This window comes from Populus alba, chromosome 1 (assembly GCF_005239225.2).
Source record: "Populus alba chromosome 1, ASM523922v2, whole genome shotgun sequence".
Taxonomy (NCBI): domain Eukaryota; kingdom Viridiplantae; phylum Streptophyta; class Magnoliopsida; order Malpighiales; family Salicaceae; genus Populus; species Populus alba.
In genome coordinates, this window is record NC_133284.1 from 4209956 (window position 1) to 4227114 (window position 17159).

Consider the following 17159-nt stretch of genomic DNA (forward strand, 5'->3'; position numbering starts at 1 on the left):
TTTCTTTAAGAAGAAATAATGTTTTCATTGGTAGCTAGCAGGAGCATATAGTTGATCTTTGGTACGAGGATTTAACTGGAAATAAAAAGGTAATTGGTTTATTAGATTAATTATTTTTATTAAAATAATATTGTTTTATTTAAAAAAAAAACTCTTAAAATTAATTCTATTTGATTTAGCCTATGAATTGGATCATAGATAGGTCAATTAAGTTAAATCATATTAATATTTGTTTTATTTAAAACCCATTTTAAATTAGGTTTTGGATTGTTGAAATTTTTAGATCAACTTGCTAAGTACTATGACTAAGAATATTTATATTATATGTTTGAGATATTGGATATTTTGGAGACTTAATTGAGGACTTGTTTTAGGGTTACAGATGGTAGACTTATCCATTATTGATTGTTTGGATAATTTTGTTTGATTTTTAAATATTTGCTTGATATATAAGAATAAGCGATAAACATAAAATAATAATATATAGAAAACAAATTGTTTATGAATGTTATTAGGAGATTCGGAGAGTTCCGATCTAGTCGCATTATTTCTCACTTCTATGATTTTACAGTATTTTAGATATCATCATGGCCTTCACTGTTAAATCCCACTTAGAAAAACTAGAAGCTATTAATTCAAAATAACTATTTAAAAATATAATTATATGTAAGAATTTGTTAACTCACAATTACTGTAATTAAATAATATTTAAAAGACGTGGAAAAAATATATTGTTCTCTACACCATTATTCAATCAATCAAGATAAATTATTGTGGATTGTCATAGTAATTTGATTTTTTAGTCCCTTATGTTCTTCTTCTTCTTCTTCTTCTTCTTTTTTATATAATTACACCCTTATAGATCAAAATTGATAGTCAATTAAAGGATATCTATCAAGAAATAACAAGATTCATAGACAAAGGACTAAAATAAAAAAAGAGATGGTTTTTCTAAACTTGGGCCTAAATGTATATATTGGTCTTTCAACTTAGCAAATTATAAACTTTCAGTCCCTAACAATTCATGAAATTTAATTTTGGTCATAAATTTAATTTTGTTTATTTTTTAGTCTATGGTTTCAAATATGAGAGAAAAAGTGGATGAATTCCAGTTATAGAGAGAGAAAGTCTCGATTTAGATTGATTTCAGTCATGAAAATATGTGATTTCGGTGTTAATGGGGAAAATTTATCTAAGGTTTCCCCCCTAAACTTGCTTGAAATAATAGATTTAAACTCGAAAAAAAAAATTCTTGTTGTTAAGGTCGATTATGGGTTTTGAAGCCAATTTTTAGATTGTTAGAGGCTATGAATGTATTTTACAAGGTCTTTAGGCTGATTTTTTTTGTAAAAAAAAATAGACTTTTCTCGGTCCAAATCAGACCTGCTTGATTTTCTAGCAACCAGAGGTCGCTGGAATCTAGATAAGGTAGGTGACGCATCACGTGCTACTTTTTTTTTAAAGAATTGAGTGATAGATAACTTGTCGTCCACCCCTTAAAAAAATTAAATGAATAACGCCCAGAAGGGTGGGTTGCTCCAGGCTCGTACACCTAGACTTTTTTCTAGAGGCCTTGGAGCTTTGGGCCACCTAAGCCTGAGAAACAAACTTTTTTTTTTAATATTTTTTGTCCATTACAATTGTTTTTTTTTATTATTATTTTTCCTGTTTATTTTTTTTAAAAAAAATTCATCACTTATTATTTGGTTAATTATTAATTAGTCAATGTAATTTTTTTTAGTTTGATTTTTTTTTTCCAATTACCTTAGTATTTGGTTGGTTATTAATTTTATAGGTGTCTATTTTAGATTTTAAAAAATTATGAAAAATAATTGTTGAACCCCTGTTGAGTACATGACTAGAGTCACGAGTTTGGCTAGTTATTTTGACTAGGTAGGGACCGAGCTTCATAATTTCTTGTAGTTGCATAAATAGTTCTCGATTTATTAAATTCAATGTATGCATAAAATCTTTGAATTCTGCTTGGGGTTTTTTGTGTACAAAAACATGTCGTAAGGATTTGCATATACAATTTATGTAGGAAAAAAACTATTTAACCTGCAGCGAAATGCAAGCCAAATAGCTAATAGAGTTACTATTAATAATAAGTGTATATTTGATAATGTGATAGTTTTTGTGGTTGTGTTTTTAAAACTTAAGTTTAAAAATTCTATAAATTGTAATTTTCTAGTAACCAATATTTTAAAAGAGGATTTTCATTGATATTCATGCAAAATATAATGCTTATTGATTAATTAAAAATTTTGAAATTATAATTAAGCCAAAATGTAATTTCAACTTTGTTTTATCACACTTCTAAATAAACCTAAATATTTCGTGAAATAAAAAAATCATATCATCATGATAATAATTGAATTGACCCTACTTATAAAAAGTAAAAGACAACTCTAACCTTTTATTATAGTTGAGCTCATGATCTAACTACCCTTTTATATTTCATTTATTTTGTCATTTTTTGGAAAAATAGTTGTTCTCTTATCAGATTATAACTTACAAAAAATAGGCACTTTACAAAATCAAAATAAGACTGGAGTTGCACTTGATGAGACATGATTTTTTAGGATTCAATATATGTATTTCCTATAAATAAACTTTAAATTAAAGGGTATAATTAAATTTTCAAAAAGTTATAAGACTAAAATGTAGTTTTCTTAAGTTATTGGAATTATTATACAGGGCGTGATACACACCATATCTAATTAATATTCATAGTCAATAGTCACCCGCTTAGTCCAAGATATTAACTTGACTTTCCGTACATAAATAAATGAAACTAAGACAATTTTAATTCCTTTTTTCAACACCATTTGTATAATGTTCTTGGGCTAAAAGTAGCTGTCCCACATGTGATTTTCTCTGCGCTAAAGTCATGATTAAGCCTTTGCCAGCAAGTTACAACTAAAAATGTCAAAGATGGTTGGCTGCCACTCGTTTAGGAGTGCCGCACAAATTGAAGGGTTTGAAAATTATTTTTTTAATATTAATTTATTTATATTTTAAACTATATTAAAAATAAATTTTAAAAATAAAAAAATATTATTTTAATATATTTTTTAAATAAAAATTATTTTAAAAAATAATTACCTACACTAGTAAACAAATTCATGAACGTTGTTAGAAAATAATATAAATCATATCTTGTGACCTGATCTTATCTAATAGCTTAAGTTATTGGGTTAAGATAATCATTTGACATAGTATTAAAGCTTTAATAACTAAGCGGTTGTGAGTTCGAATCTTAACATTCCTATTTATTTGATAAAAAATTAAGTACAAGATAATATGAGCTTATGCAAGTTTCAAGTTCAAAGAGCTTTTACTTGAGGGGGTGTGTTAGAGAATAATATAAATCATATCTTGAGATTTTATCTAATAATTTAAATTATTAGGTTGAGATAATTATTTGACAAACATTAGCATTGGAAATTAATGCCCACAGTGTACTGTAACTTATTTTGAAAAAAAAAAAAAAACCAATATAGACAGACACTATAAGTTTTTTTTTTTTTTTAATAATACGTAAACTCCATCTCACCCCTGATTAAGGAAATAAAACCAACATGTTCTTAAGAACATCAATTCCTAAATTATTAAATTACTCTTAACATATATAGTATACTGTCAGCACTTTAACCTGCCTATAAAAACTCCAAAAAATACACACTAAAAAAATCAATAATATTAAAATCTAAAAAGTAACAAAAATACATCAAAGTTCATAGAATTATTAAATTTCGAAGGAGGAAATATATAGTTTATATCCCAGAGCTTGCACGGCTATCACATGGTTCTTAAGTTAAAGATATATAATATAGTTTATTTTATGCCCACTTATCCTGTAAAAGCACTGAGAAGACTATGATCCTAATAAATAAAGCAATATGATTAACATTTTGCTAGTAGTAAAGTATTCCAACATGATAATCATATCACCGTATCCCTTAAATCAATCTTGCCTTAAATTAAGGGTTGGCATTATATATTGACTCTAGTCAAATCTCGTGGATTACTCCTTGTTTGTACAAGGAATATTTGCAACTACACTATACACTATACACTACACACTATAACGATATTTATGCTCTATGTTTTATTCTCTAATTTGTTTTTATAAGTCTAATAATTACTTCTAATTTATCCCTATATGTAGAGTCATTTTTTAATCTATCTTAATACTCGTATGTTCTCATCTAAATTAACAAAAATATATATCTTTGATCCTTGTGTGGGAAATTCAAACTTAACCCAATCTATTAAAAACAAATGAATATTTATATATGAAAATTCATTTTTTTAATAAATTAGGTGTGGTTTGAATTTTCTAACAAATATACCACAAAATTCTAAGTATTAATTATAAACTTTAAATTCGTCTCATTGGGTTCAATATTATACCGTTATACTCTCAAATATCCCATAAGATTAAGAGCGTGTTTGGTAGTGTGGTAGCGGTTGCTTTTCAAATAGCTTTTTCGTGCCGAAATACATGCCAATGATATTTTTTTCATTTTTTTTTAAATTATTTTTGATATTAGCACATCAAAATGATTCAAAAAGTATAAACCGTACTCAATTTTAGCAAAAAAAAAATAAATTTAAAATTTGATGAAACGCAGGTTGAAACGCACAGCCAAACACTACCTGAAAAAAAAGATGAGATTCATATGCTCGATCGATAAAAAGCAGATAGTTATACAGAAACAGTGCAATTATTATACAAATAAAGCCAGATCAAAAGGAGAAGAAACAACATAAACATGGAAGAATTCTTGTTAAAAAAATAAAAGAAGAAGAGGAGGAAGAACATGCTTCAATTTGGACAGGAGGGGGTGAGTGGGACACGTCACAGTACAAAATTCACGTCCCCCAATCCATCAAAAAGCCAAAAAAGCTTTTCAAGAAAGTCAGCAGTCACCTAATCCTTCCTCCCCCCCAAAAGACTCAACCATGGAATGAGACCACGACCACAACACACGAATTGGTTCGGTGGGTCAGTCCATCGAACTTGTAATGAAATTTTCCACCATGTTCTCATTCATGCATGCGTTTCGGTTTTGCCATTTCTTCCAGCACGTCCATGTCCACTTAATTAAAACATTGAAAAGCACAAAAAACGTATCAATCCAATGTTTTTTTATTATTATTATGGTATTGGAAAAAAATGGTGCCCAAATTCAAATTTTTGTAATCCACGGTCGTATTTCCAAGCCACATGTTTTAGACTACTTCCTCCTGCTACTCCCACTCGCTCAGATTTCAACCGATAGGCTAACACGACTTCAATTATGGCTGACATTAGATGGTCCCTTGTGTCACGACTACTCATTACATAGTACAAAAAATGGTTCCATGGGAGAATAATGTGGAGAAAGAGAGAAAGAAAACGATGGAAGAAATAGGGCCCAATGAGCTTTAACAAGTGATTAAGGTACTAATCACTTTGTTAATCTTGCCTTGTTCTCTCTAACTTATCTTTAACGAAGAAAACTCCATCACTATTCACCAAATTAACAAATTGATTGGTACCTCAATCACTTCTTAGAGTTCATTGGGCCAAAAACTCCTCCTTTTTTCAGAGAAAAGAGAATTTGCAATAGACTAAAAAATTGACCTTTTGTTCTAAGATTCTACGGATAAACATGTTAGGGGGGGATGAAACGAGATTAGAAGGTTGATTAGAATTGAGTTTTGATAGTGTATTAATAATTAATCTCTGTCAATATCGGTCCCAGTCACCTAGCAGTCAAGAGACGACAGGCCATGGTCTAGACAGCTTGAAAAGTAGGAGAATATGTACACTGCAAGTTGAACACAAAGTTTGACACGTTCCTTCCATAAATCAATCATCCCACTTGTTCATAAAATTCTTCTTCAGGCAGCTCACCAAGGTCCAATGCATGTATGTTCGTTAAAAAAGATTAATATTGTATTAATTATCGGTTTTGGTTTGAAATATTCTTTTAAAAATTAATTATAATATTATCTCACCGGATAAATTAATTTATCCCCTGATCTATTGATTTAAAATTCATCTCGAGAGTTCAAATTCAAGTAATAATCGTGAATCTTTTTTCATAAGCTATAATGGGTAGAAGATAAACCTAGGCAACTGAAGGGAAATATCCTCCATGTCTTTTTTTTGGGGGGTGAAGTGACTGGTTGCGGTCCATTTGTCCCATATGAACTTCTAGAAAGGAATTGATATACTATTCAATTTGTGAATTTTCTTGCGTGGCCATGCGTTTAATTACAAGTATGAATTCCATGGGATATATAATGACACATCATGCATATATATAGGGACATTGATCGTGATTTTTTTGATGTTATTGAGGTTGCTACAAGTATGAATTCCATGGGATATATAATGACACATCATGCATGTATATAGGGACATTGATCGTGATTTTTTTGATGTTATTGAGGTTGCTACTTAATTAGCGGACATTTAGTATCTAATATCCTCTTGATAATTCAATGGGTGCTAAATAGTTACTTTCTAATAATATTTCCATTAAAAGAATATTGCTTATCTACTAACTTAGTTACAACTTTTGATTATTTTATTGGGATAAAAGACACGGTGATAATAAAAATAAAAATATGTTTAGTTGAGAAAGCAGGGATATAAAATAAATTTATATGTGAAACAGTTTTAAAATGATCAATTTATGTATTTTTAAAATAAAAAATATATGAGAAACATATCTTTTTTATGTCTCAATACGGCAATCAAATGCTATTTAGAGGTTCATGTATCGAAAGTTATAGTCTAAAAACACATGCATAGCACAAACGAAACCATTTCCATGTGAGAATTAATTAATCAGTAACAACAACATGTTTCAATTATAAGATAATGTCCAAATTTTGTAAAAAGAATACTGTAAGTCTGTAACGATTGTATATATTCAGTTAATCTAGATTAATTTAGAGGAATAATATTATTATAGTATAATCCGTAAAGACTTCCAACTTATGTCACAACAATATTTCGCTCTCATGCATGTAGAAGTCTTCAAATTTAAACCTTAGAAGAGTCATCTAAAATGATGTGTTGAATCCTTCGATTGCTCGTGATATTAGGAGTTTACTTGTTATAACCTCGTGGCTGCGAAATGCAACTTCTAGGGCAATTGACTCCTTTTTTATGGCTTCATAAAAGATGGATATTTCTGGTTTCGTGGCCAGTTCTTGAAGACTAAAAAATTGTCAAATTAATATTTTAATTAATTTTAACTAAAAACTTAATCTAAAAAATATTTTTATTAAGATTAGATAGCCACAATACCAAATTAAAGTTATCAATCTCGTCTAAAATCCAAGTTATAAATTGGACGAGTCAATTTAAATAAATCTAAATTATTATTATTTTTATTTTAAAAAAAAAAATCTAACTTGTTTTTAATTGGGTCAGTTTCCATCTATTTTTCTATTTATTTTTTAAAATCTAACTGGAATCAGGAATAAAATCTCGGATAGTACAATAGGTTCATCCCAGGCTTTACAACCCTATTCCAAACATGTTTGATGCACGCGAGTGTGGAATTGTGAACACTATCAACTATGATTGGCTGCTTATGATTATGGTAGTTAATATAATTAGCACTTAAATCGTGCATTATGGTTTACTTGATCAATTAGAATTTAATTCATCCACATAAAATGTATCCATGGACACCCACGCATTCGCTACCAAAACTTCTTGAATGAAAATTAGTGAAAGCAGTATACTTTATAGTTGAACTAGAGGATAGGGTTCAAACATCATATACCGATTCAATATATGTATATATTAGATAGTTGACCTGTGATTTACCGTGGACTGAACTGTTTTTTTGCAGTATAAAAAAACAATATTCATGTGTTATAAAGGTATTTTAAAGAAGGAAAAAAAAATCCATGAATTAACATTATAGAAGAAGAATTGAAAAAAATAACAATTATCAATCTCCAAGAATTAAAATATAGAAGGATGAAATAAAAAAAAAATAATAAAAAAAAATCTTAAAAAACAAAGCAACAACAAAACCAAGTAAGGTCGTCAAAACTAAAGAGTTGGATCATGCGAACGAGATAATCTAATAGAAGACAAAACAAAAAAAACAAAGTTTAATTCTAAAAAGAATAGAATTTTAAAAGATAAAATTGAAAAGGGTACAAAAAAAAAAATTCAACCTAGAAAAAACCTAGACCACCCGGATAAACCTCTTAACTAGATCATGAAATAAGGATAACTTGACTGAAAAGAAAACTAAATAAAATAACAAAGTTTGTTTTTCAAAATGAACAACTTCAAATGATATAATTAGAAAAGAAAATGATATCATCTCGTGTTAACTTTTTAAACTTACGACCCTAACTAGTAACTAAATTAAAAGCACCACATCTGGAAAGCCTCTGTTTTAAAACCTGGCTTTAGAGTAAATACAATCAAATTGGAGTGAAACCTGTTGATTATATATCTTTTTTTTTTCACTTTTTAAAATGATATTATTTTTATTTTTTTATAAATAAAAAAAATTGGTTAACTTAGGTTAACTCGGGTCAAGTCACTCGACTTGTGATCCAGTACTTATCTCGGATTGACTTCTAGATAAGGCCTAAAAATAATAGGAAAATCAAATAGACCAAATTTCAAAAAAATTAAATGTCGAATAATAAAAGGATCTCATTCGGAAAAAATAAGAGGACAACCTAACATTTTGAATTCTTAGAAAAATTTAAAAAAAAAAATCAAATTAACAAATGATAATACTATTCAGATTAATGTCAAGCATCCTCTCTATTTGCTATAAATGGGTAAGAAAAAAGGAAAACAAAACTCCAAAATATTTGTCAAGTTTTAGAATGTTTCTTTTTCGTTATAACCTTTTTTTTTTTAAAGGATGACCGGGAACAACTCCTAGGTAAATTAAGGAGAAAATGCTTTCATCTCTTGGGTATGCTTTTCACATTATATTTAGCTAAAAGATATTGAATTGAAATATTTTTGAATAATTTTAATATGTTAATATCAAATTCATATAAAAAAAACATATTATTTTAATATATTTTTGATTGAAAACACTTTTATAAAACATCAACAATACTAAAAGTTTAAACTTTGAAGAACCTACCCATCCAAGTTAACTAACCTAGAAGTCTTCTATTATGAAAGTGATGACTTGTTTAATTATGCAACTTGATGGTTGGTCCCATCTACGACCATGGCTGCCCTTATGATGGCACGAATGAGATCAGCACCGCATGGAAGAATGGCGATTCATCCTCTCATTGCCATCTTCTGGGTCTCTTCCAACTTGCTCGTCAACTTCACTTTAATTTCCTCGATTCCAGTTGATTATAACATGATCAATAAGGTCCTCATGTATTCTTTTCTGCCTCTATTAAAAGAGAGAAGACCTAGCTACATTAACTAGGCGGTGCATGCATCATGTATTTCTCAACTCCCGCACAAACTATCTTGTCACCTCCAGGCTCCGAGAGGATAGTTTAAAATATTATGTTTTCCCTTCTTTTTTTTAATTTGGGTTTAGAACTCAACTTTAATTTAATAGATTATTTTTGTATAATTAAAATGGAGCCGGAATCGGAACAGTGTTGGAAGGAGGGAGATGATTGATTTTGTGGTTTGACAATTTTGAAGAGTCTACTAGTAGGGAGGGAGTTGACGAGCTCAGCTAGATTGATTAGTTCATAAGCAATTTTGACATCGTGGGAGACACGGCACACGTTTTCAATTTAATTTGGATATATAGTTGGATATGACCACATCCATCTTTTGCTTTCACACTTTTCTTCTAGACAACTATCCATTATACAAATTATTATACGTTATACTATATAGTTTATAGGTGAAAACATTTGCAAGAGATCGAAGAATGATGTCTATATTATTGTGTTTCAATAATATAGAAGATCGATACAGAAAATACATAAACATGTTTAATTAAAAAAACAAAGGATATTTCTTTAATAACGTAACTAAATCCTTTTGTTGAAGAGATGCCATCCTTTTCTTTTCTACTTGAGCCTTGTCTTGTACTTCCCTAGCTATCACTTCAGTGTATAAGCAACAGATGCTGGGACTGGGACATGGTAATACCAGTTAACAATTATTCAAGAAATGGAGGGAAGAGAGGAAATGGAACCAGGGATTGATGTTGAAGAACAGCCGGAGTCCCCGTTGCTCATAGCAATGAAAGGCCATTCTAGCCGCAACAAGAGCAAAATAGCCCACGAACTGGCCCAGTTCCTTAATTCCCCTCTCATCGATGAAGAAGATACCATACCAGCCCTACATGATTCAATTGAAACTGAACATTGCGATGGCTTGTCTTTTGGAAATTCTCTCGCAAATCTCTTCAACCCAGCTCTGTTTGAAGCTCAGTGTTATCATCAACTCAGCCCTCTTACCGCGCCCACTTTGACAGGGTGGTTGAGCTTGCAAGTTTCACAGGTGCTCGTCTTGTTTCCGTTGAATGCAGCAATCAAAATGATCCCGATCTTGATTACTATGATGTTGGAAACGTCGCAAAACTCAACATCGACACCACAAAGTCATTTCATGCAAAGGACTTCATCACTGGTATGCTTCCGGACCACTCAGCAAAACTAAATCTTTGTATTAATAATGTAGGTGTTAGGGCCAAGGCTCAGTAGGTTATTAGCAACCAGTTTTCAATGAATCTGTAGCATAGATGTTATTCATGTCTCCCACCGACGAGCAGCCTAATTTCAAAGGAATGGAGATGTTCCAAATCAAAAGAAATTTAATCCAGGCCTGCGTATAGCTGGGACTGGTGACCACTGGCCAATTCTTCATTTTATATCATAGTAGCTAAGAATCCACATTGTATTTCATTTACACTAAAACCAGAACAGAACATAATCCAATGTAACAATAGCTAACAAGTCATCTCTTATGTCTGAACTTAACTAGGTTCCTGAGAAAGAATGTTCTATATTATGAATGACTTTATGTACTGGATGAACATATTGTGTAAAATATGGGGATAAATCAAATAATAAAAATTGGATGGTCCAGCTACAACTTTGCTGACCACTAAAATGGTAACATTGTTAGTGTATCTCTTAGAATTAGTGAAAGTGATTATTGAGATAGATAAGCAATATTCAATGGAAAGGGATGGCTTGACTGTTGTATATGCTCATTGATCCACTAGAGCAAAGGAGCTACAAAACTGGGACGATCACATTTTTACACTCAATAAACATCTTCCGGTGCCGAAACATGTTGTCTAGTGTGGTTTTGGAACATACCCATCAACGGCAAAATTACGAGTGGCGGCAGGAATAGCTAGGCGCATTCCATTGAGCTCAGGCTTTGCAATCACTTGACAACCCAGACGGGAACTGCAAAATCCAAAACATAGAAATCAATATTGATTTGACGCCCACAAATCCTTTTAGTGTTTTGATGCTGAAAGAACTCACGTTTCTGTAAGCCCAAATGCCAAATCCAACATGTCATTCTCCTCATCAGCTGGGTCTTCTAATTTGTTGTAGTATTCCATGTCCTACCACCAGATTCAACATTTAGCCCCTCATAAATTTGAAATAATCACGGTAACACCACATAAACTATGCCCAATATCATACCATCACAATCACATGACACGTCGAACAAGCAAGTGAGCCTTCACATGCTCCTGACATGACATAAAAGCACAGAATCAAAGAACTACAAAGAAAAATCATCAGAATGATCTACTCATAGTTTCCTAGTGCAAAAATTAAGGCCTTGTAGGAATTCACTTTCCTGGAAACCATTTTCCTCACTTTCCCATGTTTGGCAATACATGGAAAGTGAGTCAAAGGAAATGTAATTCCAGTCAAAGGAAAATGTTAAGTTTAACACAAGGAAAGTGTTTTAATTCTCGAAAACACTTTCCTGACGTGGGCCAATGCTGCGTTGTCATGTTTTTATGTAACTGTTCATGTTAATTGCACTGTTCATTAAACAGTGCAATTAACATGAACAGTGTATTGTATACACTGTTCACTAAAAAATAGTGAACAGTGCAGTTTTAGTGCACTGTTCACTTGCCTGCGGGGACTTTTTTTTTTTTTAACATTAAAAAAAATAGTTTAGAGTGAATTTTATACCTTAATATTTTATCAATTTTATTACATGCTAGAAATATTATTAAAACTATAGTTTTTGTCGGATGTATTTCGTACGTAATGAAATTATAAATGGTTTCATAGAATAGTAAAAAATATTTCACAAGCTTATTTCTTTATAATATGATATATATAGTTATATTTTATAAAATAAGCTATGTATGAATATAGAATATAATAAAAAAAAAATTCATCATTATACATTTTAGATTTTATTTTTTTATTGCAAGTGATTAAATATTTTATATATATTAGATAAATTTGAAAAAAAAATTAATTTATTAATAAATTATTTTCCAATTCATTTTCCATAACACAACCAAACACTGGAAAGTGTTTTCCATAACACTACCAAACATCGGAAAATACTTTCCCGGAATTCACTTTCCAGGAATTCACTTTCCCCGGAATTCATTTTCCAAAAGGAATTCACTTTCCTGCAAACAAACGTAAAGGAGAATACAGACTGCAACAAAAAAAAAAAAAAAAAAGCAAAAAAATGAATAAATAAAACATCTCATTACAGAAAGATGGGACAGGTGGAATTTTCCACACCTACAAATGCAACCATTATAGAAACAGAAAAACCAATTATCATCCAACATAAATGGAAAACACTAAACTAAAAAATTGAATTATAAACCTTGCCTTCAAGTTCTATATCATTTTCATGAGCAGCTTCTAACATGGACATTCCAACAGGGACCTTGATATCCTTTTCCTCCCCGTCCTTACCTACAAATGTTATGGATATCCTGCACATACATCACAAGATTAAGAAGAAAGAGCGGCAGATAACTTTTGCAATTACTTACAATCAACCATTGCTATTGTCAGAATGATCAGGTCTTTATTCTTTCCTTGTCAACAATAAACTGGCCAGCTCAGTTGGACTTGAGCCTATGGTTAGCTTTGAACGCATGTAAGGAATGTTCAACAACTTCCAAAGCATGCAGGAACTCAAATCTCCTTCCAGGGTGGGTCATCTTGCTAGAAGACTACGCATTTAAATATTTTTTCTTAATTAGATCCTAGGGTGGTAGCTCAGAAGCTGAGATCTCCATGCACCATTGCAATAGCAAGGCATTGGGAAGCTACTGTAACTGCTTAATGTGCGAAGATCACAAGGAAACAACATTTATGCAGATTGCCTTGCAACTTGATGTGATGATATTCCAAGTTGCACTTACAGTATAATGTATATCATAGCCCTCCAGCAAGGATGACTACTTAGCTTCTACAAATGGTTTTTCCTTTGGAAGTTTGACGCTATCTAATTGAGTATGGAATCCCCATCATCTATTTAATTAATTCTTCCAGGTCTGCTGCAACTATATTATCAATCAAATGAAATATGAACTTAATTGATTCCTTTCGTTAGACTACAGCTATCAACTATAAATACAAACATGAGTGCCATGCTCTGAGATAGGCATGGCATGTCAAAACCCGGGCATTTCTAATACAAAGACAAGGTCATAAATGTTTTTTATGGTCAATTTCTGATATTAAGTTATGGTTACATGGTCTAACCATGAATCATAAACAACCATAAAACCATGCATCCTCGAAATGTTTCACACTTAATTTCCAATAGAAGAGTTTCCTAGGATTACAATTATAAGAGAGAGTCGTAATGAAAAACAAATGCCTTAAGAGAGGGCTAGGGGCAAGCTATTGCTAAGCGAACTGAGAGTTAGCATATGGAACATGAGAGAAATATAGCTCGTTTTTTCTTATTTCCGATAAGTACAACACTGTATGCATCTAACAGATCAATCAAACAATCTTCTAAGAGTAAATTTCATGGTTTCCAGTTTCCCTCAGGCTCTACTGAAGAGTTTCTAAATTATATTACAGGTTGTGTTGGTTTCAGGTGGTGTCATTGTTAACTTTGCTTCCTAAGAGTAAAGATAAACTTTTCAGCATTTATAAAAAATGCCACATTCTTGTAACAGTAATAAGCAATTCAATGCAAAAGAGCTTACATCTCCTCTGAGTCACTCCCATTTGCAGAATCATTACTGGTAGCTGCGCTAGAGAACTGGAAATGCTTTCGAAATATAGTACCCTGGAAACCCTTAGTTTCTGGGTGTAATTCAACCTGTTCCAAGATTAAGAACCAGTGAGCATCTAGAAATAAGAATAATATGGCAACCAGAAGATCGCTTCAATTAAAACTATAGGCCTCAGACTAACCTGAGGTCGCCAGCATGCACTATACGGCCTTAGTATAAATGATGATCTACACGTGGCTGTACATTGTCCTGCACAAAAAAGGAAGCATTCATTCATTTGAAAAAAGGGAATACTAAATAAAACCATTATTAAACTTGTGCAAAATGAAAGGGAGAAGTTTCTGGAGCTTGAAAAGCACTGGTGATTGTATTGAACAAACTTCTTCAACTCAGAGGTTTTGCTTAGGACCAAATCCAACATTCCGCTGGTAATGGTAAATCTGCTGAGATTATTGGCACCCCCACAGGTGTGCTAATCAATGAAAATGGCTTCAGGGTTGTTTATGAGCATGGAAGGATGCTAAGCTTGCTATAATTGTTAAAGATTAGGAATGGTTCTGGCCTCATGCCAGATCTGATGCTATGGGTACAATTGTGATTCATCTTGATCCCTTGAGTGATGATAGTGTTATTTGTAAGGATATGCCTAAGGGAGTTTTCACTGCCAGAAGTGCTTGGGAACTTATCCGATACAGAGAAATAAAAGTTAACAAGGTATAAACTTGTATTCGGACCCTTCCATATTCCCAGACATAGTTTTATTGTCTGCCCCACTGTGTTGAATGGGCTACCTACCGAGGTAAGGCCGACCAGGTTGGGAAGAAATATATGCTGTGTGCTTTGTGCCTGTGCTGACTAAGTGGATTTTCCCAGTTGTTTCTTATAGACTGCATACGACCAAACTGTTAGAAGAAGCTGTTGTAAATACAAGCTTGTCTTCTATATGTAATCAGGGGAGTTTTTCCTAGTTTTATCGTTCTTGTCATCAGCTGCTGATTCTTGCTTTTGTAGTAGGATAAGTTCCTACTTGTTCCTTTTTATCAATGAAACATCTTCATTTATCCAAAAAAAATAAGCGCAAGCTAAGCATTTTTCAGGATGTTACTCTCTCAATTAAACTTCGAATTTGTATCATACATGCATATGTCCTTCAAAGTAGCTGGAGCTTATCGCAGATTCCAAATAGCACTATATATCGCTTTAAAGAAAACCCAAAGGAAATAAATGTGAGCACATTACATACCTCTTGAGAGTTCTTTGACTATCCCAGCTCCAATTCTTGAAAGCCTAGACCTTAACATAATCTTTCTCCTAAACTATTTAAAAAAAAAAACGAAGAAAGAATTAACTAACTGTAACAGAGCACACGATAAAGTATCCCAATCATAGATATTTCAATTTTTTCGAAATGGGAAAACACAGACAACAACAAAAATATAATGCCAGGCAAAGATGCAACTTCAAAAACCCAGACTAATGAACAGAATGACAAACGATCCAAGAAATTGAATAAAACCCAAAAGCCGGTTCAAACTGATAAATTCTTGATGCAAACCTATGAAAGTAAGGGCAAAGGAGAACTGAGGGTTGGAATAAGGGGAAGAAAAGAATGACAAAGGAAGAAGCTTTATTACCAGTTTGGTGAAACTGAAAAAGAACAGAGTCGACGATACAACAAAGTTTATGTCTTTTTGCGTTCACTGTTCAATTTCTGGTTCTCCTAGTTTTGAGCCGCGAATTCTCAGGAGGGTTTCTGTCTATTAAGCTTTGAAAGCTTAAAAAATACAGAAGCAAACACACCCCTAAGGAAACCGACAGGTCGTTTACTTTGTCATGCGTTTGCCACCCTTCCACTAGCATAGGCCAAACTAGAGATAAATGAAAAATGTGGGGTCAAAGCTAGAACCTTGATTTTATATTTTATATTTTCAATTTTATAAAGGAATTGATATCAATTAGATTTAACTTATTATCATAAAAATTAATTTTTTAGTATGATTTACTTATATTTTATTTTAATTTACGAAAGCAAATTTATGAATTTAATTAATTTACTACTAGTATTTTACAGGAAAATCCGTATGACTTATTAACAGGCTAGCTATTTGGAGATAAAAAAAGGGTTGATCAATTTGAATTAATTTGTGTAATGCACCTCTCAAGTACTTCATCATCGCAAGAACACAAAAGAAAGAACAAAAATACCATATCGTAAAACAAAAAAAGGAATTCAATCCAACAGAACCATGATTTATTCATCTGTTTGTCTTGCAAACATTATACATCAAGTCCATATTAATGCTTGTAAAACTGATGAGGCAGATTGTTCGTTAATTTACAGGTCCAGCTGCACTTGCAACGGATCTCTCCGCTTGGCAGCATAGGATCGCACTCTCCCTTCTCGTAGTGTAAGAACTTGCACAGCCTCTCACAGCCGCCAGGGTTGCATGGAACAATGTTAGGAATTATGTTATAGCATCTTTTTGCTTCTGCTCGAGGCACTGTCCATGCAACTGCCAAACACAACCAGCATGCATATAATTAATTAGTTATTGCAGAAAAAACGTGGTAAAAGAAACAAGATCATCAAACGAAAATGGTCTGTGTAAATTTCTAGTCATTTTATGTTGAGTATGTATATATATATATATATATATATATATACATGGGTGGGGGAGCTCATATGACCCCTCGCCATTAATAAGTTGAAAGTACCTGGGAAGACAAGAAGAACGATGAAGAGATAGTTGCCAGAAAACCTAGCCATTTCTAGAAGACACTGCAGTGACGATCACTCCCTAATGCACTCTGTTAAGTAAGAACAGCGGTGACAATTTCTGTGTCGAGTTCCTGTATATTCTGCAAATAGCTCAAAATTTATAGCCCCTCGCCATTAATATGCTGACGATTGCCAACTCACTGATTTCCTGGGTCAAATGTTTTGAGTGACTGCATGCCAAATGCATTTAT

The 17159-nt window shown here is 32.0% G+C and overlaps 1 protein-coding gene across 1 annotated transcript; it reads right to left on the minus strand.

The window, feature by feature from the left end:
• Positions 1-11020: 11020 nt before the first annotated feature.
• On the minus strand, positions 11021-15982 carry LOC118034038 (uncharacterized). The gene is made up of 8 exons (XM_035039194.2): positions 15824-15982; positions 15433-15505; positions 14371-14438; positions 14160-14275; positions 12820-12926; positions 11647-11696; positions 11482-11564; positions 11021-11400 (listed from the first exon to the last, which is right to left on the minus strand). The coding sequence occupies exons 2-8, from the start codon at positions 15488-15490 to the stop codon at positions 11286-11288; spliced, it is 597 nt and encodes a 198-aa protein (XP_034895085.1). The 5' UTR covers positions 15491-15505; positions 15824-15982; the 3' UTR covers positions 11021-11285.
• Between the last annotated feature and the right edge of the window lie 1177 nt (positions 15983-17159).